This window comes from Habropoda laboriosa, unplaced genomic scaffold (genome assembly GCF_001263275.1).
Source record: "Habropoda laboriosa isolate 0110345459 unplaced genomic scaffold, ASM126327v1 scaffold39, whole genome shotgun sequence".
In the NCBI taxonomy this organism is placed as follows: Eukaryota; Metazoa; Arthropoda; class Insecta; order Hymenoptera; family Apidae; genus Habropoda; species Habropoda laboriosa.
This window is the reverse complement of record NW_017100138.1, coordinates 254,611-281,502: the sequence shown is the minus strand read 5'-3', so window position 1 is coordinate 281,502 and position 26,892 is coordinate 254,611. Positions and strand designations below refer to the sequence as shown.

Here is a 26,892-nt window from a genome sequence, read left to right as displayed (position 1 = left end):
TAATCCTATGCTTAAAATGTATTTTCTTGTGGCCGCCTGACAGTAACCTGTAAATCTGGCGTGACAGTGAACATGTTAATAAGTAAATGTTGTTCAAATTATGTCGTGTTTTATGTCATTTTCATAGAAAAATCTCATCAATATGTTAAGAGAAATTTCGGGAAAAAAAAAAGTAAAATTAAAAAGGTTAGTATTTAAATCGCTTGGTTGCCTCGAATCACGTTTCGTCCTTATCTTTTATTCGCTGTCCTTGTCTACGTTCGGCAAACTACAAAGGCGGGCGCGAGGCTCGAAAACGTAGTCCCTGACTCTACAAGTGTCAGGTTTAGGTTCCTTGCGGACTGACACTTGTGGAGAATTTACTGTATTGCTAAGTACTGAGAATATGTTGGCAATATGAATGTATTTCTTGTTCCTTATTATTATTATTATTTAAGTAATGCAATTGAGAAGAAACTCCAGAATAAAACGTGTATACTATAATATATGTAGAAAATAAGTTTATCTTAATTCCTTCGTAAAAAGAAAATTTACATAACAACACGTTAAATAATTATAAAGTTGCATTTCTCAATAAAATTATTTGCCTGACGAAATGAGCAAGAATCAGATTAACATCACAGAATATAAAAAGTGAAACTGAATTTTATTAGCCCTGTTCTTCAAGTACAAGACGAACAGAAACCAACTGTAAAATAATAAAAGAAGATAAAAAACTATACATACTAAATTAAATTAAATTTTTCACACTTTTCTTCCCTGATAACAAATTCTTGCTAATTACATAAATGTTTTTCGTAGTTGCTATATTTTACATATTTCACCATTTCCAAATAATTGATTTTTTCCATACACTGTTTGTACTTCCAAGAAGTATCGGATGATTGCAAAAGTTCGTGCCCGATTTGAAAATAAAACATAAGCGGTGTGTGCAGAGGCACATTTCATTTGAAAATAAAATGAAATGAAACGGACAATTATCTGAAAATGAAACACAAGCGGTGTATCTTTCGATAGGAATGTAACACGACGTTAAAATAAACATCGGTGCCAAAGTGTGATAAGGTTTCCCGCAACCTCTGAAAATCGGGCACGAATTTTTGCAATCATCCAATAGATACATTTGTTAATTTCCATTCACGCCATTAGTAGAATATAGATTTTTTTTTCAATTATAAAAACACCATAGAAACGCATCAACATCTGATTATTCCTTATCGAGTATACCACGACCGGCCAGTTTGTTTTCGCAATTAGCGTGCAGTTTCCTGCGGCAGAAAACGTGTGATCACGTTTACGGCTCGCCATATTGCAACGATGCACGTCTACGAAGAAAGAGCGAGAAATTGGAGGGCAGTGAGAAAGGAAGGGTAATTATTTCGAATTCACCGCGTTCGAATGAAAGGCACATCCGGTTGATTATTATCGAATCGGGCAAACGAGGTCTGCTTGATCGAGGCCATTCAGACAACCTCGCTTCGATGAAGATTTACAGCATATTGTGTCATCCGTGTATTTCGTTAATAATTGTCGTGTACTAATTTTAACTGTGTACTTAAACGATAACATATCGCAGAAACGTCAAGTGTTTCGTGTAAATTTCACGCTTGAATCGTTGTTCCGGTATATTCTAAACCGTAAACAGAAACTTGCTTGCGAAGGCGCGAGAGGAAAAGTGAAAATTCATGTTGCTATCAGAGAGAGGTACGTTGACTTTTAAAATGAAACTTTTGCAAAGAACACTTGGTTCGTAAATTACTGAATAAAAATGAGATGTGTAAATGTGATACAGTAGAAATATATGTATGAGCCAGTCAGAAGCCAAAGTGACTACTAGCGCCATAAAATAAAATTTATTAAATTTCTTTTCTTTGTGAAAAATTGTGCACCAAGTAGGGCTATTACTTTCAACCGGGTATTCGTGTACCCGTGAGATACCCGGGTAGATGAAAATAACACGATCGACCCGGGTATCTCACGAGTGCTCGAATATGTACATAAAACAGTCGAAATCTCGGTGGCCACTACCGCTGGTGGTTCCCCGGGCAAACAAATACGGATCGGTCGCGACAGCGATGCAACGATGCCGAGGTGTCAAAGTGCACTTGTACCCTACACAATATTGTTTTGAAACCTCTGCCGAAACAGTCGAGGAATAATAGATATCTACTCTCAGCTGTCTCATTACTCAGCTGTCTCAGCGGGTATCTCTTAACACTATGCCGTCCGCACGTGTAATCCGGATTCTTTTGTTTGGCGCCGGCAGGACTGGTTCAGATCTTTTCGCCTGTCGCCGGGGGTTTTTCGAGATTTTCGGGAGAAAAAAGAAAATTCTCGTAAAAACACAAAGCTTGCTACTATGATCGTATTGCAACCTGTAACTTGTTGTTACTTGGACAGAACACAAGCGATACTGGCGTCTGTGCGATAGCTTCCCATAAGACAACCAACGTGGTGTCACCGGCATTTGTTCGATAGCTCTGCGCGGGGCACCAACGTGGTATCATCGGCATTTGTCCGATAATTTTCGTAGGACACCAATGTGGTGCCACTGGACGGCATAGTGTTAAGTAACAGCTCTAGCACCAAGCGTGTGCTTTGATACTGAAATTGGAAAAGCATCAGAAAGTGGAGTTAATCGTTTTGAGTTCTGAGTGGCTCGTGTGTAAAATGTATAAACTTCAACGTAGAAAATATATTTACAATGAAAGCATTAAATATATAGTATATAGGGTGAATGTTTAGTGTTCCTTATCTCTTATACAGTTACCAATATTAAACATATGACAGAGATTTAAAATATTGAGTTAGTGTGTACAATCTTTTTTAGAACTTGGTTTGCAATTTCAATTTTTTTTTTTTTAAATAGGATCGTATATTTTTTTCTTCTGACATAGATCGATACTTTTTCTGTGTGCAAAAAGGTACTAGAGTAAAGTGTTGGAGAAATTAATAACGTGCGAGATACTTGAACTTCAATATTTTATACCTGTCAATCCTTGTAAGAAATGTACGATACACAGGGTGAGTCGCATAATTTATCCACCTCGAATAACTTTTAAAGTTTATGTTCTGTAAAAAAGTGTTTTCTAAGGTAACATATGATGCTGAAACGGTTTCCTTAAATGATCTGTTTGCTTACGAGATAGAAAATTTAAAAGAGCAGCGAATTTTCTGTGAAAAAATTGGAAAATATACAAAGAAAAGAAAATAATAATTTATTTAAAATTATATACGAATTATGTATCATGTCCATAAATTTATTTATTAAAGTCACACCGTACCTACTTTACCAACACAAGGAAACTTCCTGTTAGATTTAGATTTTATATTTCATGACACTTTATTCTAGAAACAGAACTGTTACACAGTTTATACGATACGCTTATAATTTTCACTTACACTTTAAAACAGCCACGTCTCCTAAAACAGGGAGACGACGGAAGTGTAGAAGAAGATAAAGAAAAGGAAAAGATAACGAATTAAAGTGCAACGAAGAAATGAAAACACCATATGCGGTGAAATTACAGACATAGCTCCTACCATAATTACATTCTCGTATTCTATAATAATCTTCTACAAGAGAATTTTCTCGAAAATTTCATCCGTTGCTCCTCACAAATCTTCGATCTTACTCACAATCCTCTGTCTTCTATGTTGAAAGAAATTTTTCAACACTACAAACAGGAGTAACATTCGGAGACCTTCCAACCCAAAGTTTCATTTTCTTCTCTTCATTTTAAACAGGGATTTAAATGATTTTGAAAATGAGTCTTGGTGAATCGTACGAAATCCAGGCTTTCGTATCGAATATTTCAAATCCACGCAATCGCGCGGCCCGATAAGCTGTTTCGGATCGAAAAGTCGGCTGGAAGTTGGGGGCTCACGGCGTGCAAAGGTCGTTAGCAGAGTTTCGAGCGGTGCATAGCAATGAGCCTTGAAAAGGGGGTAGAAAACCTCCTGGGAATCCAGACACCCGTTACATAGAAGGCTCGTACGAAACGAACGGGCTGGCCCGGTAACATTGAGGGGGGGCCAGCTTCGAGACAAAACTGACTCATGCCAAGCGGGATAATCGAACGCGTTACAGGCATTCTCTGGATTCGTTTCGTGCACGGAATAACGTATAAGTACGCTCTACTCGTTTCCAAGTTCCCATGGATTTCAGGCGACGCGACGTGTCGCTCGATCACAAATAAACGACTGAAATTTAATCGTCGTTTCTCTCAGCTTTACATCGTGACACTAATTCGATCATTCAGGGTGTATCGAACCAAGGGACACTGATGCTGATCAACGCAGACAGTTTAGTAGGTGAAGCGCGCCAATTTTAGTAACTGTGATCGTATACTTTAGCAAGTTATGTTTAACTTAACCTGATAACATACTCTTCCCGCCAGTTTAATAGAATAGTAATAAGTAGGAAAGTCTCGATGAAAAGAAGAGAAGGTAATGATTAATCGATGAAAAATTGATTGCTCTAATGGAATGTGTTACCATCAGTTGGTAATTGGGAATTATTTGGGCTCATTCGAAATATGTATGTGGGTGGAATATTTTTTTATTTTTAACTCTTTGCGGTCGTATTTGCCGTAGGCATGTTAGTCGTACTGGTCGGAATTATTGCCCCAAAAACGTATAAATTTTAATCAAATAAGTTTATTCAAGCTGTGTGCATGTTACTATTTTTTCCCCGTTTCTGCAGGCAAAGAGCGTCCACAGAGCGTTTAGAAGGTGAAAGCGCCTTGCCGGGAATATCCCGGGGTTCGACCGCAAAGAGTTAATGTTACAGTTCACCACCCGAAATTTTTATAGATAATTTTCACCGCAACAAGTAAATTTTTAACTTACAGAGCGTCGCAGTTGTTTCCGATCAAACTTTGCCAGTATATTCTACGGGTGTGAGCACGTAGGTCGTTTGAGGCTTTATTGAAACGTTATAATAAAAACGCGAAATTATTTTCAAACATTTTATTTAATAGGAAGTATCTTTATTAATACGAACAAATTAAACTGAAGAAACGAAAGATTTAACGACAAAATGAAATAGAACGAAGTTACTATTTCGAATTATTTCAATAAACCAAACAAACGTGCGATTCTTTCAAATTTTTTACACGTTTAAATTAAATATTACTTTTTCATAAAATTAGGTCACCACAGTTGATTACTCTTTTCCAGGACTTCGATCGGCCAAACACTTTTTCTTCCTCTCTTCTTTTCGATAATAAATTGAAAATTTCTGTTACTTTCTTTATACTTTCCCACCTGTTTTACCAATGTACAATAACATTTTACAGTTCTAATAAACGACTACTCTTAGTTACGTTCCTAATACAGTAAATTCTCCACAAGTGTCAGACAGTTTGGATTCTACAAGTGTCAGTATAGATGGTCCTACACCTAGGTCTGCGCCTGTCTTGTTCAAATTATGTCGTGTTTGATGTCATTTTCATCAGAAAAATCTCATCAATATGTTAAGAAAAATTTCGGGATAAGAAAACGTAAAATTAAAAAAGTTGGTATTTAAATCGCTTGGTTGCCTCCGACTCACGTTTCATCCTTATCTTTTATTCGCTGTCCTTGTCTACGTTCGGCAAACTACAAAGGCGGGCGCGAGGCTCGAAAACGTAGTCCCTGACTCTACAACTGTCAGGTTTAGCTTCCTTGCGGACTGACACTTGTGGAGAATTTTTTGCCAGGTGTAGTACCACTTCTACCCAATTAAAATTTCTCCAGGTAAAACTAAACCGAGCCAAACTAAAACTTCTCCTAAGACCGTGTGTTATTACATGTTTGAAGATTATCCGTACGTGAAGAGGAAGTATGCGTAGAAAGCGTGTCACTCGACACGCCGGTTGTCACATAAATCACGGGCATCCCGCTTCCTCGTTGTTGGTCACGAGTCAGACTACTACGCATGTTGATTCTACAACGTCATTCGTCCTTTTCGCCTGTTCAGACCGGCGGGCTAGGCAGGTTAATGAAACTAAAATACGCGAACAAGCGTAGCGAAAGGAAAGGAGAGACCATTACTAAACGAGCCTCTAGTTATCCCTGTTCCTCCCTGCATCACTTGCCGGAAACATTTCGCGACGAAAGAAGGAAGGGTCGAGTCGCGTTCAGGTTCGAAGACTCGGTCTTGTTAGGCCAGCCAAAGGGGGATTCTGATCGACGAACCGTGCCGGCCTTAAGGGCTCTTTACTCCCATAGACACGCTTCGTTTCTCGATTGATTCTTTATTTTACAATCGTCGTGACATCGTAAAGGCCAACGAATGCCCGCAGTGCCAGGAAGTTCCGAGGCGCACGATACACCCCTGAACTTGCTAAACCTTCAGGCCACTCGATCGATCCTCCTCGCTCTCGTTCCGGTTTCTTGATCTTCAGTTGAATTTTGCGTTCGATCGAGCTCTCGCGATCGTTCTTCCTGGTGTACCTTGTCGTAGCAATGTTTGTTTGCACTGGAAGCTATTTTCTAACGGTGGATTATGAAACTTTAAAGTAAGGGATGAAATTTGTACAGTTGAATTGTGCTGGGGGCAATTGAAAACTGAAAGTCTTCGGGTCTTTTTCGACCCATTGCCGTCTTATTTTTTAAATAATTTTTGCTATTATCAATTTTATAGTCCCTTAACGTTATATTAACAGATTGCCAACCGATTGTGCTAAATCTACCATTTTCTACTGTATTATTTACATAGAATATTTCATTCTCATTTTTTCTTCCTTCCGTGTTATTGTCGATGTAACGAACCATCGTTGAATTTGACACGAGTAATCTTCCTTTATCAATTTTCCTAGAATTCGTTTTAGCAATCTTAGACATCTGTTCAGTTGCAATTCGGTTGGCAAAGTGTTAACAGTTTATTGTCTAAAATCGTTGCACATAAAGTCTTCGGGTCTTTTTTGAGAAAGACCTTTTTCATTTTTCAGAAAATTTTATTCATCGTGACATTTCGAACGGTGTAAATATATATAAATATTAAAATTAAGTATAAAACCTTCAAGCAGGTGCTGTATTGTAAAAACTATTGAAAAATGCGAAAGTTATAATAGCTTTCATAGTTCACTCCCTCTTTCTGCAAACTTGCAAAATAAAAATTCTCAAAGACCAGCCGGTTAAGTGTTAAATGAAAGATTGTAAGCAGAAATTTTAAATATCAATTCACAAACAACGCACGACCCTTGTTGCGGCTATACCAATCGATGTCGCCGCTTAATGCTTTAACTTACGACCTCCCTATATCGCTTCCATCAACTATACATTTAAAATACTCGTTTCTAATGCTGTTTTTAAATCAAAATTGTCAAAGTTTGCACCGTCTGATAGACTCCCATAGCTTCCAACATCTATCGCGGTAAAACAATAATTACGGTCAACTAGCGCCAAAATTACAATACTAATTGTTCCTTTGTAATTATGGTAAAGAGCTGTAGCATGTGGTAAGCGTTGAGTTACAAAGCTCCTATACAATTAGGGTAGTTCCACCTTGTATGGAATCCTTTTGCAATATCCTGTTAGATTTATCAGTCAGTTAGATATAACAAAAATGAATCTAGAGCCCTACTAGGAAGTATACATATATTACTTTTGTATACGTTTGGAAAAATCCGTTTAGCTTTACCACCTCTGTTTAGTAAAGATCTAAATGTTTATGATACGTGACAGAAGGCCCTTCGGTCCCAAGCGGGGTCGTAGGCAATATTAGGGCGTTGCGTAGGAGCATTCTCAGTCCGTATACAGTGCTCTTACCATCAAGTAGAAAAGCGAACCTTCCTTGTGTCTGATAAAAGTTTTTATAGTTTAAAACAAGGATTATTAATTATTTAACAACCAATAACTCCCATAATCCAATATATCCAACTTCACAGTTTAAAACAAGGATTATTAATTATTTAACAACCAATAACTCCCATAATCCAATATATCCAACCACTCAGTGAACTATACTTCACATATTCGATACTTTATATTTCGACGTACCTAACGGCGAACGATAAGCTTGACCTTTAACTTATCGAACGAAAAAGCTGTCCACGGTTATTTTGATGAAATATGTTAACGTTAGCAACGACCATTACGCATGTTCGGCTTCCTCAATTTATCGACCCTTATTACTAAATGTCAACCCCTGACCTAAATTAACCTTTAAACAACGTTGTAGATCAACCGTGAGCAATTTTAAGCGGATAAATTCATCGCTCTTTCCGCTCTGTATCTCGTTTCCCACGAATTAACATAACGACCGTTTTTATCGACGATTCTTGCTTCGATAATCATCCATTTCCTTGGTTTCGCTCCACAGAAGGAAGCTACTCTACCAACTCTTCCGGTTCCGGATTTGGAGTCAACCTTACAGAAGTACTTGGCCCAGGTCGAGGCAGTCGCTCCTCATCATCTGCCGAAGACCAGGAGCCTGGTGAAAGCTTTCCTTTCTGGACCTGGACCGAAGCTTCAGCAACGACTTGTAGAACGTCGACAGAAAATGACAAACTGGGTGAGCGAATAATCGATTTCTCACATTTCGTAGCGATATTAGGTCGTCTAGTACATTCGTACCATTTAGACCGATATTTTAAATGGGTACACATGTCTTTAACACGTTCACTGTCCAGATGTTTAACCGAGTAACCTAACGAGTCAGTGTTTTACTTAGCTTTGTACAGTGCTATTTCTTAATCTTCCTTTTCAAGTGAAACTTACCGAACTACTTAAAGCATACCAAATTGTATAATAAACTGTGAATCTAGACAGTAAGTCGCTAACAACCCATAAATGTGATTGATGCGACATTTAATAACGAATTAAAAAAGAAAAGGTATTCAATTTTCAAGGAATAAACAAGGTTTGTTCCCTGTTATATCAGTTTTATTTCACACACCTCTCAAATGAAACTCATTTAACATTGAATGCGCCTGTGTATCCAATGTGACGCAAGGACATGGCAGGAGAGAAGACCGCGCATCACATGTATGAGCCATTCAGAAACGAAAATGATTGAAACTCCACTTTTGGAAATTCTTCCAATTTTAGTATCAAGGCGCATGCTTGATGCTTTCTTCGTAAATAAAAAAAATTGAATAAATGTAATTTCGATTTCTGAGTGGTTCATATACACTACCGGCCAAAAGTTTGGAATCGCCTCCCACTTTTCATCAATACTAAATCTGCTGCTAATTTTTTATAGATTTGAAGTTTATCTCAGTTCCACATTTATCAACTTATCTCATATGAATTGATTCGGACGATAAAAAATTCTCAAAGTCGTTGACTTTTTTCTGGAAATTTTTGTGTAAATTGCAATGCTCAGGGATTCCAAACTTTTGGCCGGTAGTGTACGTAGACAATACAGGAAACAGTGGACGTGTTGAATGTTAAGAAAGAATGTAATCACCTTCTCGTTCCACAATTTTTTCCTATCTTTTTGGCAACGATGTTGGAAAGAGCAGATAATTTCCTCCGTTAAAGGCAGAAAGAAACAGGCTGCACCACTTGTCCCTCATTCGGACAGTTCTAAAAATCTGCCGTAAATTTCTATAGCTCTCGTCGCTTCGTCTCACCTAGACAGAACATTCACAAGTGTAATTAACCATTCTACCATTTTCGATGACCAATATCTTACTCGAACTGACAAAAACCATAGAAGAACAAACGGCTCAGTGAGGCTTCAAGTTTGGAAGCACACCACTGCTCGCCTCTATCATCGACGCAGCTTTTCCAATTTGACCCCTTTGTCTTTCACAACCACTGCTCACTTTTATCGCAATATTTGCGTTGTTCCGGCTTACTTTCAAGCGCGGAAAGTTTGCCGTCTCTCCGTTCCCTTCTCGTTCCGGTGAAACGTCACGAGACGAGTGCGCGAGCCCTCGTAAATCCATTTATTTATTTATTTATGTGCCACGGGATCTCGAAACCGGATGGCCATAGGGACGTGGAGAGGCTTATAGCGGGGCCATGCATCGAACCGGGATTCCCGTGGGACCGACACCACGGGATGGGGAGATCGCAAAAGTCACGGAGAACGCGTGCGGATATTCTGTGTAGGCTGATGCCACCAGAAGTAAATTCTCCGGAGGCAACGTGGGTTGAAACGAAAATGCTGTTCTGCCACTTAGAAAGAAAAAGAACGTACACTGCCGTTCAGAAGTATTAGGACACCTATTATATTCGTACAGAAAGTATTACGTGATTTTACTAATAAAAATTATTATTTAGATGTCATGTTGAGCTGTTCACAGGCCAAAGTGGTTAACTTGGCTTTTTGAATTTTAGTGCCAAAGCACTTGATTCGTGCTTGTCTTTTTATATTTAAAATAAATTTCTGTAGTAATTGAGTTTAACACCATTAAATGACGAAACTTTTTGTGACCGTTGAATAGTAAATAATTTATTTCAGAAGCCAACGTGAGTAGCTCCATACTCGAAAGTAATCCGTTGTAATAATGTAATTCAAACGCTTGTGACAATTTAGTTAAGCAACTTTTTAATGCAACGGTATAAAGAATCTCATCAGTTTCCTCTGCTTTTTGGCAAACGAGCGGCTCATGTATATCAGTAAAAATATACAGGGTGCTCACTATTAGTTTCCAATATTTTTCTCATAAATGGTAGATTTGCGAGAAAAATGGAAGAGGACAATGTTTCGTTATTTTTTATACGTAACACGATTGTTTCAATAGATTTTTCGGTAACGACGGTACCGTGAATTTTTTTTAATCGATAGCTATAAAGCGATTGCCGACACAATTTCAACGATCTACAGCAAACTCGTTTTCGAACTCGGTTGCGTGTGAATATTTGGTGTGACATAATCAACGACACTGTTAAAATCGTATTTTTATGACAGCACCTTAAACAGAAATAGATCTCGATAATTTTGTAACGACTGTTTAAGTTTGCTTCACATCCAGTAAGTGTCCTAATACTTGTGAACAGGAGTGTACCTATCTGCTCCCGTTCCTTATCAACGCCATTCGTCTATCGTAAACTAGATTACATTTTCGTATCTGATTTTCTTTTATACGTTCTTACACGATAAATATTTACAGACACTTCTTTCTTTTTTTTAAGATTTTCGAGTGCGAATTTATACTGGAATTAGGAATGATAAACTTTCTCGTCTAAATTTTCCAATCGCGATCCAAGTTTGCAACACTTCGCGAACCGATGCGAGGTACACCATAGCACGTGTATTAAGAAATTATTATTACAGTTTTTATCCATTTGTTAGTTACAATATTTAAAAAAAGAATATATATATATTTTTTTTCTTCTAAGTTAACACTTTACCGACCGGTAGCGGTTGAACATCTCACGCACTGCAGACCGCTCACTCGGCCACAGATACATCGTTGACACCGGCTCTGTTTAGACTGTAGGCTATCGCGCGGGAATATATGCGCTTTTTCTTGTATCTATAGAAATGTTAAATCAAACTTTGACCGATTAATAGGATACCGGTCGGTAAGCGTCGGCGGCAAAAAAGCGATTAATAGGTTACCGGTCGGTAAGCGTTGACGGCAACAAGCCGATTAATCGACTACCGGTCGGTAAAGTGTTAAGAATGATTAAAATTTGCTTTTTGCACCACTTTTTTTCGCTTTAATGCATTTTGAAATAGTACAGGAGAAAAGCACACGTGTATAAGTGAAAATAATGAAGCAATTTGGGTATTTTACCATGAAAAATATAATTCTGACACAAAAGTTTGTACTACTTTCGAAACAATTAACGATAACAATAAATAGAATATGAAATCAAATATCTTATCATTCGCTCGTTTAAACGAGTAATCTAATGGTTGTCATATTTTTATAGATTCAGTTAATACATGCAATCCGTTATTTTTCGTATAATAAAAATATTCATGGTATTCAGAGCAAATTTCTTTCCGCGACTGCAAAGGTAAATAGCATCGGACAGTCTGCCGTTTTAAAACCTCCAAACGTAGAGAAGCTTACGTAAGCTGTTCCCTTAAATATTCAGAACGTTAAAAGGCTTGGCGGAAATACGAGCGTTGAGCATTTGGAAATGATGTCGAGAAAGGAAATTTTCCGGCTAATTATGCTGTGCAACGTCATTTTTGTTTCAATGTATGCTGTCCGGCAAGAATATTACGTCCTCGTGACACCAGATGTTTCAATAATACGAAATTTACTCGTTACATTGAAATTTCATAAAAATATGCCGGATTCGCGGAATCTACTCGTGGAAATATATCAAAAATTTAGAACACAATTTTTTTCATAAAACGCGTAACCTTTGAGAAAAATTATTATTACCTTGTTTAATCCATGTAATTTTGATAGTATAAATGAATGAAGAAAGTAACACCAACTAGTAGACAATTGTAGAGTCCAGTGTAAAAGCATAATAAGATGAACTTCAGTTTGATCGTAATCGAAATATTAATTTAACACTAAAGAGAGCGATCGGCTGGGTCAAAAGTGACCCATTAGGGACGTTCCAAAAATGAATCTTTGTGTAACTAAAATGTCAATGAAAAATTCGATTCCAAAGAAATGCGAAAATATGCAATAATTTATGCATTCTTTTTTATTTTCTTTTTTCTCTTTCAGCTACATAACCGACTAGAATTTCAGTTAGGCAGATATTGGGTCCGCATTAGGCTAGCCTAATTTGCCTGTTAGGCCCGCATGCGGTATGTAACGCGGAATGGGAAAGCCGCGTTAGGGCCGCATTAGGCTTTCCCAATGAGGCCAACCGCATTAGGCACATATTAGAATAGCTTTATTAGGCTGTCATTGGGAGACATTGATGAAATCTCATGAGGAATACCTCATCAAGACACTGTATGGATTAAATTATAAAAACTTTTATTGTTTCAATATTTAAGGATTGTTAAGGCGTGTCCTGTAGCCGGATTTACCACAAGTGTTTATTGCGTTGCCTGCGACACTTAGTCCCTAGGACCAGACCCTGCCATAAGTCCTGGAGTCTCCGCACGGAAAATAGAAAAGCGGCCCACAACTTTTGCCACTGTCGATGGGCCACTTGACTTTAACAAAGCCTAGAAAAGCGGAGATTCCACAGGATTCCCACGCATCCGTCCACCGAACACTTTTTCCGGTCGTTGTTTACCCCATCCTAAGATAACGCGCTAAGGACGAAATGGAGGGAGGTTGCGATGCACCGGAGTAAGCTGATCGGTGATTTAGAAAAGGAAAAATCACCAATCAGGGTGTTTTTAGGAAAATAGGAGTCTTCGTCGAGGGAAACCGCAGAGACTCCAGCAGAAACACTTGGCCACTCGCAAGAGAAACACCTCTCACTTCGTAATAGAATTTATATCTTGAATTAGTTGTAGAAAATAGAACATAAAATAAAAACTTAGTGTTTCAATCAAGAAACTGGTCCTTCGAAGCCTTAGAACATTAGTCGGCACACACGTGCAAAAACCGGCAAAGCTTGAACGATCGAAAGATCAACCGCAAGCCCCTAACAGCAAGATTATCCAACCTATACATACTAGTAGTACGAAATGTGATGCATTACGAAGAAGAGCGAAGGCACACGGTAATTAACAGTAGGCTCGGATTGCTAATTGTAAAGGTTTCATAAAGTCTTTGGGATAGGTCAGCTCTCGCTACTGTGTAATTTTCTATCGGGTCCGATTTAATTGCTTACCGATGAATCGTCACGTTCGTATTCTGATGCTTCATACGCGGTACATTGTGAAACATGGGCAAGTCATGGGGCAGCGTTAAAATAGAAACGAACGTATAAATATGCTTGTGAATAATTGAAAGATTAAACCTCATACCGAAAGAACGAATCGAAAAAGAAGTCAAATATGATATATTCAATAGTCCTCTAACTAAAAAATTGCAACACCTGAAAACCGAAATCGCACAAATCTGGTATTTACATATCGCTGGTTGGCGTTGATTGTGGCGTAACTCAAAAAATGTCAATTTTTATCTTTTTTCCACAGATGGATACGGTACTTTTATCATCTAAAACTGTACATTTTCAGCTTCGTTAGTTTCGTACCAGACAGCAGCTCATATTGCACGATCGGTATTCAACTATTTGTCAAATGCAAATTTTAAACTACTTTTTCTGTCAAATTTATACTTTTCGAGTTATGTCACTATCAATGTCAAGCAACGATATATTGTTTGGGGTACTGCTGTATTGGGCTATCATATACAATGGATTCCGGTTAATTGGGACGCCGGTTAAGCGGGACCGCCGTTTATTTGGGACAGATACTGAAGAACGGAATATAAACACGTGTTTATTTACTTATTTTTCATTACTTATTAATGTTATCTTATTGCTTATTGTTAGCTTCGTTTGCATGCTTAAACACACATTTGTATTCATGGTCGAATATTACATACGTTTTTCAATAAATCGTTTGTAGCCTCATTTTTCACGCTGTTCAGATTTTGCCTGTTGAAATTCGCTTTTTTGGGAGAAATTAGTCCGGTCCCAATGTGTCCCAATTAACCGGAATCCACTGTATATGTAACGAAGCAACTGTTTACATTACTTCCTATCGACCAATTGTCCTTTGAAGTACTTTTTCAATAAAGCACGTAAAATAACTCGGAGTTATTGGAAAGAAAATGAGAAAAAAGAAATTCGGGGTGTGAAGGGTTAAGACGAATATATAGAGACTTATAACCTACAGTCGGTAACAATTGTGCAACAGAATGAACAAAATTACCAGATACATATATCATGTTGTTTTAAGACAATGAAATTCTTCAGCCTAACAGTATATCGCTAAAATGTAAGCAAATTGAAACCAACATACAGAGAAATGATATTTTAAGCAATCCACGAGTGGCTTCGTTTAGTTATGAAACGTAACGTCAAACTGAATCCGCTTCCAACAGAAGACGTATCCACGTTTAAAGAGTTCCTCGACTGGAGGCGAGTCTTAAGACACATATTGCAGAATTTCATTACACCGCGGTATTTTGCAACGGTTTGAAAGAAAAAACGCGCGAAACGCGGTGCTCTATTAATCGACGTCCGAGCGAAAATAGAAACGCGATCCGATTGCGGATTCACCTACGCGCGTCGACGCAATCTGAAAATATTTTTAGCGTTGATAAATGTACTGGATGAATTCACTTCCCTCTCGCAATGTCTCGTGTGTTACGGTAGTAGTACATTATTGCGTGATCGAATTGCGCCACGAGATCCTCGTGCAGAGCGTTCGCTATGATTGAATAATCTATGATAAGTCTAACACAGAGTGTAGTCTCTCCGCTTTATGCACGTATGTATCTCACAAGATAAATGGAAAATGTAAGGTAGAAGAAACGTGTTAAATGGATATATGCTTAATTTCAAATTTCACGTCGCGGTGTTTGTCCAGTAATTTAGGTTAGCTGCGTATTTCGGAACGGTTGCGGAAAATAACGATCGTTGCGTTAGAATTACATTTGTGGCGATGACGGTGTGGATCAGGTGGCGGAAGGGATATAATAATCATTTCTACACACATGTAACATTAACATAAACACTATTTATTTAAGAAGAACATGTGGAATTAGAAATACAGATAGATGTTTGGTACGGAACGCATGGGGTCTTCGTTGACCGGGTTTATTGCACGCTCGCACGAGAAGGTTATTTTTGAGAACAAAGACGCTTCGTAGCTCCGCGAAAAAATAAGTCATTTCTTACAGAACAATGCCTTTAGAATTTCGACTTTTCCGCGTCCTCAATAACCGAAGACGTGTCATGAACCAGGTATTACCGAAGGGTCAGTCCACACGCGCGTGTAACGGCACTTTCGGCCGAGGGTTGACCTGACGGGAGTCACCGAAGGACAGCGAAGATTCCACGCACCCGCAGGTAGGGCCCCACTCCTTCCAAGGAAAATCGCGCTAAGGGCGCAATGGAAGGGTGGGTGACACTCAAGGGGCACGTTGATTGGTAATTTGTGCGTACGTGAAAAACCAATCAGCGTGCCTTCTTGCACTTGGCGGGGGAGTCACTGCGGACTCCAGAAAAATTCGGGGATCGAGCGAGAGATTCAGAAAAGGTTCCATCGAGCGAGCATTATTAGATCTCCAGCCGTTCGAGGATACACAACACATTCGAAAGATTCTCTCGTGTGAACAAGATACTCTCTCCAGTTCAAGTACAATTCGAGTCTTTGAAACAAAGTCGTCAATCGTTCGTGACGCACTCTACGTTCGAGCAAAGTAGATTTTGAACTAGTTACCCAAGATTAATTTGACGGGTAGCAGTCGCGACCACGAGCTTCCTCTCGCCTCTCGACTTTTCCAAACACACTGTCCTTCCATCCCTCGCACTTTGTAGACAGGCCCTTCGTAGGCCTCTCGTCGCCCGCTTTCTCTCTTATGCTCGCCACATTTTCTTAACACTGCGCTTGCTTAAAATTACGATACTACAAAATTCTTACTGGACACGCTTTTATACGCGCGAAGGAGAACAACCCCGCTCTACTAGACAGGGAAAATCGATATCGATCGGTGTCCTTATTCGGAAAATCCCTAGGACCAGGATCGCCCGCTAGTATACTCTTTCGTCAATTAAGGGGGCATTCTAGTCTAGAGTGTCATTTTGTAGTCCTTCTTAGGGATTTTTTTGTAAGGAAAGTATAAGGTTCTCAGTATCGGCATTTTGCTCACATACTTATTCGTGTCTTAAGAAAGTTCACAATTTTTTTCAAGTGAAAATAATCGAAACTGTCTGAATTGTATATCATTCAGTGCGGTCCCTTTAATAAAAAGTGTCCTACGCCCATTCTGTTTATCCGAAATGAAAAAACCAAAAGGATTCTTGATTAGTACGAATGTGACTATGGTGTGAACCAGAATGAAAAGAAAATAGTGAAAATTTACAGCTCTGAAATCGTTAAAGTAGGAATTCTGCACCTTTCAACGAGAAACTATACGGTTGTTCATCCACAATGTGCACACACTACAGTATTCAAACACTGAAATTAATATTTGAATCGATTTCATCGACTCGTGTCACGGAACGTGATGTTTTCCTATGTACAGTGTGGTTTCAATAACTGGAAAAAGCTGTAGCTCGGTTTTAAACGAAGGCAGAAGAAAATCTTACTGTTAGAGGATAATTTTGCCTGGTTTAACGAGCCGTACTATCTTGTGACATAATTCTTTTCGCAAATCCATTAGTACATTTACAAAGGGCAATTATCCTTTTTAATTGAAACCGCGTGCAGTTTGTTACATAAATCAATTTTCTGAATCATTCTGCGTATAAAAAGTGCAAGATTTCTTTGACACGAGACATTTTTTTTTTATTTTCTAAAAAAAAAAAAAAAGAATAAAATATCTTGTAAATTGTTAAGTTCCTGGTAGCCTTGTCTTACTTTTTATGCCTATGGTTTCAATGAAAAAAAAAGAGCAATTACACTTCACAAATGCACCGATGCATTTGCGAAAAGAATCATGTTATATTAATTTTTTGACATGAAACTTTAGATGCACTGTGCTTCTCCGAAAAATAATGCATTTACCCCTTACGTCGGTAACCATAATTTTTTACGTAGAATGAACAGAGGAATCGATCTGCGCAACGAAAAATTGGCATTTCCATTTAAAGAAATTATGCAACTGTTAAGTTGCACTTAAAAAAAAATATAAGGGCCTACAGATGTAGTGCTCTTCGAGCTATTCATCTTTCTCCTTCGGCATTTTCCCGTAAATGCATTAATAACAGAGTTATGACCTGAAACAATTGCGTGGACCATCCTGTGTAGCTGCAACTCGACTCGATTACTAGAGTGACCCTATATAACGAGTGACGTTTGTCAATTTCTCACCTCGTCGACAAGCCCTCTTCTCTGCAACAACGAGAAAGACTTGTCGACCTGCATCTCGATCAGAAGCAAATAACGCAGCCAGTTAGACGTGACGATCGATCAGTGGAAGTCGGAGGAGGCGCGTCGGTGAAAGAAGAGAAAAGCAAGATCGAACAAGCGAAAATTCGCAGCGTGCCTCGCTTCTGTCGAGAAAATTGCTTTCGTGACATTTTGCAGGGGTGGAGTCGTTTGCCCCCGGTCCTTCAATGCGGGAAACGAAAATGTATTTCCGGATGTGTATATTGGTAAATCGAAAGCACTGCCCATCGATTACCAACGACCATTTCTCCTTCTGCACAGCGAAGTACAATATACAGGGTGTCCCAGTTGTTTCCGATAAAACTTTGTTAGAACGTTCGAAACTTGTGGCCATTTGTCAGTTGCGTGACAACCATTGGTGCTGGTTCAGATCCAAGCCTGGATTCCCAAGCCCTTCATAGAGAAAGTACGTGAACAATTACGAGAGGAAAATTGACTTCACTTTTAAATCATACTATCCGCTACACATTTCCAAAAACTAGAGCGAAAATAAAATCAAAACGTGAAAACGTCGTACTGCACTGAGAATCCCCATTTCACTCAGAAAAGTTAATTGAAAGGAAACAAACCTAGCGTGGATATATTTCCCGAGAGAAAAACACCACTTCTCTCTTCCTCTGTGCCTCTGTATATCTACTTAAAGTGTTACAGTAGCTTCAAAAAGGAGGAAAAAGATGACTGAAAACAGTTTAAAAAAAGGAAAAGGGACTCTAGTATAGGATCTGTCCAAATCTAATGACAAAATTCCAACAAGGTAGAAATTAAAACGGTCGCTAATTGCGCGATTCCAAATGGAGGAAATCGCGGGGAAATCGAGAAGGACTGTGAAATTCGAGGGTCGGCCAGCTAATTCGTGCCCTTGTAATTCGAATTGAATTTACCGCCAGGAAAGGTACGAACGGACAGACGGACCGAAAAGCCGGGGCTGTGGAGCGGCTCGCGGATGAATAATGGAAGTTTCAATGAAATTTTCCAGTTCGCCGCGGGGCACCGTAATATTAGCTTACCACCGCCACGGCTCCAACAACTAAAGCCCCCACCGACAGGAATTGTGAAGCGTTTCGGGGTTGTCCACCCCATGCTACGATTTTATAGAGGCGACCTTCTCTCGCCTCGGAGAACGCAACACAGTCTATTGTCGGTCGGGCCGGAACGGGGGAAATCCAATGGAGAACGGTGAAGAAAATAAGCGTGGAATTGGCACAGTGGACAGGAGGGGAGTATATTAAAATAGCAGTAAACGAATCTGTCGACGTTCATACTCGAAAATTAACAACAAATAACGGGAGACGTTATCTCTGGGTCTTTAATGACCCAGGTGAAATTGCACCTCCGTATTTCTTCGAAACGAATTTTCATTTTTATCGAAGAAAGTTTTGAGCATTTAACCTGACGAATAATTGTATAACGTAGTAGAGGCTTTGGTAAGTACTCCGGAATTTTTTCAGATTCTTTGAAAGCTTGAAACAGTAAAGAAATTAGACTTGGACACAGAATAAACAGTTTGGCTAAGGAGGGTTGTAATTCATATTTTCAATTAAGGTGCATCTCGCGGTTGTTGAAAATTCAGTACTGAAGACTGTGGAGCTTTGTATAAAGCAAGAGATACATTTCTCACTATACAGGGTTATTTCTAGTTAAGTGTCACATATTCAAATTGAAATAAAACGCAAAGTATTTGAGATTTGTATCATTTCTTATTTTAACACAAAGTCTACTTTGTGACATTAATTATGAAAGACAATATCATTCAGTCTTCACCGAGCGCTCTGGGGAGATGCTCGCTTCACCGCCTTCGGGACGGATTTTCTCACACAAGTATAAATTTATGCCAATAAATTTTCACAATACTTTTCAGCATACACAAATTCTTTAATGTGACCTCATAAAAAAAAGTCAATGGAGTGCGGTCCGGTGATCTTCAAACTTAATTTCCTCGAAAACGAAGCTGCAAACGGAAAATCGTTATTCTGTATTTTCCATTTATTTTTTCATTAGGAATCCACCCATGCCCGGCTGTATATGGAAATATTATGTTTCGATTATATCGTTAGTTGTTACGGAACGGGTCGTAACGGTTGAGATCGCCTTCGTTTCCGGTTGGTTAAAGGCGTCAAATTCCAGAAATGTGTTTGATGTCGTTTTATTCAATGTTTAGTTCGAACGGGTGTCGTTCTAGGTGTATGGTATTAGACTATCTGTCGACCTTGTGCGGGTACGTCGGTCTTATACTAGTTTTGGCACCTTGCTTCCGACCAACCAATGGTCAGGAAAAGGGCCTGGAGTCGAGCGTCGCTTCGTGGGTTTTTCCCGACTTTGCTCCCTTCCTAACTCCTTGGCGTTTTTGGCTTATAATTATAAAGGTGTTTGGTAATGATAATAATAATATCTAATGATAATATAATAATTAAAAATGTTAGTAATAATATAATAGTATCTAATAACAATGTGTGGGGGAAAGGCAGTGGGTTCGTAACATTGTATCTAATGGGTTTTCGCAAAACTTACACTGTCGCAAAATTTTGTCGTTGTGTTAGAGCGTATTATATAGGGTGTTCGCACACAGACTTTGTCAGTGTGTTCTATGGGAATAAGTAAGAAACAAATGTTGTATAAATATTTGTCTGAAGCTTCGTTGAAAAGTTAGAAAAATAACGCGAAATACAAAGGGAACTGAAACAGAACAGTTTCTTTTATAATACTGTTTTGCTGCGTGGTGTAGATTCTGCTAAACTGTTAGACGAATTCACGTATTGGAAAATTTTCGAGAATTCAAAGATTTTTTAATTAAATATTAGCTGTGAGCGAAGTGAAGGAGGATGGTAAAAAGGTTAAACGGTTCTCTTAGAGTCTTGAAAACTTTGACACAGTGGCCTTTGACGTCGAGGAAATGCCTGGAAAATACAACGAAAAAGGGAAGGTGAACAGGACAAAAAAAGCACAAGGTATGGACAGCGAGTGTATTAAAGCTCGCTGCGCGCTGCGTTGTCGAAAAAAAAAAAAAATATGTGCAAAGTTCAAAGAGAACGAGCACTAGAGGAGAATAAGACAAATGGTGGAAAAAGTGGAAAGGTCGGAGGAAGAAATACAAAGGAGAAATGTTTTACTAACTATGTTAACCCCTCTGTGCAGTTGAATTAGAACAGAAATTCGAATTAAAAATTTGTGGTTCTCTTTTTATAACAGCACGACGAAGGAAAATTTTCATTATTTCTTAGCATGTAGTTCTATTGTATATATTTTTTCGCCTTCGTTCGTTTCGTAGCAGCAGTAATTTTATGGCACCACGGCAATCGCAGTCTTTCAATCTAAGAACTTGCTTTCACCTTTTATTACCTCGTTTTCGACTTAGAATCTTCGCCTTTTTAACCTGTACATTTTTTGCACTCATATGGTCATCAGAGTCGAAGCGCGTCTTAACGTTATTGTCCGCTACAGTCATTGTTCAGGCACTCGGAATTCCCGCGTGCGTCACTCAAGGGTACGCTTGGTACCTGAGAGTGACCTATGGTCTGGGGGTGGCATTTTCGTGTAGTTTTTCACACCTATGATTTTAACCTTACCTGAGAGTGACCTATGGTCTGGGGGTGGCATTTTCGTGTAGTTTTCCCACCTATGATTTTAACTAATAGTTTTCGACAACCACCCTTCCCCACCACTATCGAAAAATGTACTCAACCTATCCGAGGTCCTCACCCCCGCGATGCGTCCTCGCACGGAGGTGTCGTGGGACCTTTCGCGGAAAGGACACACAGAAGTCCTCTAACCCCGCCACGAGTCGCTCTTAAGAAGTTTAGTCAATAACAATAGTTGTGTGGCGGGTACGTCGTCGTCAACAAACCCTTACTGAACCTTGTTCTATTCTTCCATGCGAACTTTTTCTTTTCCAACTCCTTCAGATTTTAGTTTCCGTTCTTTTGTCTCTCCCCGGGTTAAGACTTGCCTTCATCCTCGAGTGGCCTAAGAATTTTTCGTTTCCACCACTTTCTCCACTTCTATCTTTATCTATCGCTACTCCTGTCTTCCTGTCCTAACAATATAAAAACCCAGTACACCTACACCTCGAGACAGTTTGTTCCTTTACTGACCATCGCGACGTACCCGCCGAATCGCTGCCGCCGGGACAACCAACAACGTAGACGATTGTATATTCTGGACAAATTGTACGCCTATGCGACCATACACTTATACTTTAATAAATTGAGGTGAAAACAGTGTAACGACGTTCCTCACCCACCTCACTTGTTTTGTCCTCCTAATCACGGAGGTGGTCCTTGGAAGACGAACCTATTAGACTTAGTCGGCACACCACATGCTAAAATCGACAAAGCTCGAAAGTTGGTTGCAACTACCACGAGCACATCCTAACAGATCTCTTTTACTTTCGTTGCTACAACCCTTGTGATCCGCCATTTCAGAATTTCGATTTAAAACCATGCACCTCTTTTCTTCGTATTTTGTTAAGAATAAATACATGTAATTTTTTCTTTTCATTATTATCTAAAGGCTATTTTCTGCGCTGCTTCCTATATTAAATTGACAATCACCTGTATTCCCTTCGAAAAAAATACGATTCTTCATGTGGCGACCGCCACGGGGGGCCACGCACTTAGGCCTGGCGACTCTTGGCGAAGAGTCGAGAGATGTTTTTCTAAACATCTCCGAGTTTCTTCGTCCTCGAGGACAAGAGTATTGCCTCGGTAATGCAGACCCGCGCCCCCACTTCCTGGGACTTTCCCAGGGAAACTTAAGGGAGCCCCGAAAAAGGCACGGGGCCTTTTTGTCGTAGACTCGCGCCGCCTACACTTCAAAATTAGGTTAAGCGTTATCGGATTCAAATAAATATATTTTTATTAAACAACTTGCCCGAGTAATGATATTACACCACGTCACTTCCAAATTCATTAACCGATCATTTGACCGGCTACGGTGTACGTAAAGTGTCGGTACGATTACAAATTCCAAGTATTTACTCGCAATATGTTCGTATTAGTTCAACAAATTCGAAGTAACAAACCGCAATACATAACCCGAAGTACGTGTTAGTTCGCGATTAAAGTTGCAATACCTATTCGTGACGTGAAAAACGAGGGGAAGAAATAAAGAGATATCTCGCAACCAGATGGACGCTCCCCCAGAAATATCATAGACACGTGCAAATGGTTGTGTGTTAAGACTCAGAGGGATGCTGCAGGGAAAAGTGGCTCCCTTTCCTTCAACGGCAAGGGGAAAGGAGTGAAAGCAGGAAAAGGAGGCAATAAAGTTTCATGACACGAGCAGCGATGTCCCTTGGACTCAACGGAATCCTCTATCTAAACATTTCAACCCGTATAACTCATTTTCTTACTGTTCGAGAAGCTTTTAGAAAATTAATGCTCGGTGAATTTAATCGCCGCTCGAAAGAGAGCAGAAAAAGAGTGAGCGAAAATATATAACCGGTGAACCGTTTTCGAATGTTTAACCTTAAACACTTGGAACAGGTGTATTGGAAATCTGTGTATAATAGTCTGATAGCATTTCACTACCAGCGGCCGTAGCCGTGCATGTCTACCAGTTCCCGTTCGATCACCGAAGTCAAGATGCACTGAGCGGCGTTCCGTAAGAAGATGGGTGACCGCTTCACATCCGTCTGTAGAAAAGCCGGTTTTATCGGGCTGAAATTTCACACAGACGTTAGTTCCATCCATACTAACGTCTAGAAATTGTAAAAGTCCAACAGCAAAAATCCTTACCGCCAAGTTTGGGGTTCAAACATGGTCGGGCGTCCTCGCTCATTCTCCGGCTTATTCTTCGGTTGGTGGTTTCGATGGAAAGTAAAAACCTGGTCTGATTAGGGGTATAAGCTACAAAGCTGAGGCACCCTGAGTCCTTCTAAGGACGACCCACACTAGTTGATAGCATTCCACTGTTCCTTGAGAATACCAGTTTTGCAAATTAACCCTCCTCTTCTGAATTTCAGATAGTACGAGAAAATTTTCTTTTAAAGAGACCAGTAATTGTACAGAGTTACCGGAATTACAGAAAACAAGCTATCTGCAAAAAAAATTACCGACTGACTTATGTACAGTACTGATTAACCCTTTGAACGCGAAATTTTTTTTTAAATTTTCTTTTCAATAACTCCCGATTATTTAAAGAATTTTATTTGTAATGCACTTCAAAAGACATTTGGTTGATAGGAACTAATTTGAACAATTCTTTTTACTAATTAATATTGAAAATAGTGTTAAAGGTCATATATACATATGTGCACCGATTGCTCATCCGGGTATACTGCAAAATATGGTACATATTTAAACTGGCAATTAAAAATTACTTCATTCATACCTGTGAATAAAACTGATGTCGAGTCACACTCGACAAAGGGTTACAGGTAGAAAAATTAATTAATCAACGAGTGAGACATGGTTGAAAAAAATTGGCGAAAAGCAAGGTTAGGTTGGGAAGAAAAATAAAGGCAATTTGTCCCTCACATATTATTCACTACTTTCTTACGTTGTATACAATGGGTGGTTCGGAAATTTAAACACACCGAAAATATAAGAATAAAAAAGCTGACCCAAACTTCTGAAAAAGTATTTCACACCCGTTATTAAGCGCTACAAATATTAATAAAAGAGTCGAAAAATTGTGAAAATATATCACGTAAAGTAACATTAACATGCTCACAGTTGTGCTTAAAATGCACTAAATAATAAATGTTTTCTACAATTTATAACATGAAAGCTTCGACAGATATTCGAATTCATTACTCGTTACAAAATTTAAACAAACCGAAAATTTCTGACAAGTGTGTACTCGAGCGTTCGCAACAAATCCTCGAAGAAATCTACCAACTTTTCGATCGCTTTCTCGAGAACAGGTAAAAAGGGCGAAGGATCATCTAAGCAACTATAGCAGCAAAGCCCAGTATCGTTAAATAATAGGGAAACTTGAAAATTTCTCGACGTACGTGGCAAGTTTCCTCCAAAGCCGGAGAGAAGTGGTTGATCCCATAACGATGAAGCAACGATTTACGTTGCCAAGGGAAAAGGAGAACGAAGGCTGGGAAGTGTAAACGGTATTTTTCTAGAAAAGAGGGTGGCGTGTACTCCGGTGTTGGGAATCACCTCGAAGTACGTAACTTTTCTCATGAATCCCCGTGGACACACCGTACGCCATGAGTAGAGGGCCAAGGAGAAAAGGGGGGTAGCAGAGTCAGAGTTTTCCCCTATTTTCGCGCGCTCAGCCGACCTGCTTTTGGTCGTTCCTTCTTTCCTAAAGCGGGGCTGCAAAAAGACGCGTCTCTTCTCGACATGCCGAGTAATACGATGGATTGCCGGGTGCACTTTCTCGTCGCGTTCTACCGTCTTCTTATCTCCGGTTGGAGAAATAGTTCGCCACCGTGTAAGTAGCGTCGCAAGAAGTTGAGGGCTTGGGTAAATCAACACCTTACTGGAAACACGAGCAGGTTCCTCTTTCTACCGAGGTCCTTTTTTTAGTTATTTCCAAGACCCTTTGCAAGGTGAAATATTTAGGGAGGGAGAGAAAAACTGGCGGGTGAACAAGGCGACCTTTGTTAGACAAGATGCGCTCTTCTTGGCACGGTGGTGAGTCTACTTCGTGCCTTGGAGATACCTGAATCTATGGAAATCGACTTGACACTTTCTTTTGAAAGATTGAAACTTGTAGACTTGATGTCAGCGTTTCTTAATCCCTCAGTCCCCAAAGGGACGAGATATTACTTTAAAAGTACTTCAAAAATAATCACACACGTCGTAATTATATTAACCCTTGTCTTCGGGTCTTTTTCGACCCATCGTCGTCTTATTTTTTTTAATTACTTTTGCTGTTATCAAGTTTGTTCCCTTAACATCGTATTAAAAATTTATCGTCTAGGCTCATATGGCGTGCTGGTGACAAAAATTATTATACACAAGGTCTTTGGGTCAAAAGAGACCGGAAGTCCTTAAACGGATGGTCGAAAAAAAAAACACACTCGGGTGAAGCTTCTTTCATACTGAAATATGTATCTACATATTTTGTCAAATTACATGCTACCTTCGCAGTGTCACATTTCTTTTCATATTGTTACACCCTCAAATATTTTCCTTCTTAGTCCTTAGTTTTATCTGTACTTGCAACGAGTCACCCACTTTCACCATTACTCATACTGGACCTCCCAACTCTCCTGCATAGTCACAACTGAAAGTCCATCTTCCCAGGACCCTTAAATAGCCCTATTTTCTCCATTTCCGCGTTCATTCTCTGTTTCTACGCAACGACGATCCTTAAGTGTTTAAATTCAGTGTTACCCCAATATCTGCTCCGAGTTTCGAGGAATTGGAGTAAACCGGGCATCAATATGAACTTACAAAGAATGAAATGTAAACGTGTAATTTTTATAATTCTACGAATAATATCACTTATAATTTTTGATGACATAGCTTTCATATAAAATATACAACTTTTTTATGTATACAAATTATTTCTATAATATACAAAGATACTCGAAATAATATTGAAAAATTGGAAGATACACGAATAAATAGCACATAATTCATGTCAAGAAATGAATCCCACATATTTCGTGGTATACACATACAAATCAATTATATTATCTACAAAACCTCCCAATTTATATTTGATATTATCGGACTACTCGAACATTCCACAATAGAAATTATCGTATAATCTAGTACTGCATATAAAAATAAGGGTAAAAATTGTTCAAAAAATCGTCTTCCAACTCGATGGACAAAAAAACTAAGAAATAAAAATTCTACTTTTTAACGTTTTTCACTGAACATCGACAATAGCAACATAATTTTTCACATTCGTACAGGCAAACACACTACTTTGCAATTCTTTTGCAAAGCATATGTATCGAATTCCTTTTGTATTTAATCCATTAACGTCGGATGAACAACCAAACAGAATTATAGCGAAGTTCGCTTTGGCAATACTTCGCCTTTGATCTCGAATGAATCGTATTTTCGCCACGACTCGGAGAGCCTCTTTTGCGGCGT

At 39.1% G+C, this 26,892-nt stretch overlaps 1 protein-coding gene across 1 annotated transcript in view; it reads left to right on the top strand.

Annotated features, from left to right (window-relative positions):
• Positions 1-26,892, top strand: part of LOC108579627 (choline O-acetyltransferase) — a 139,810-nt gene that overhangs the window by 65,510 nt on the left and 47,408 nt on the right. Inside the window, 1 exon segment of the mRNA XM_017943213.1 lies at positions 8,309-8,500. Coding sequence (XP_017798702.1) covers positions 8,309-8,500 — 192 coding nt within the window.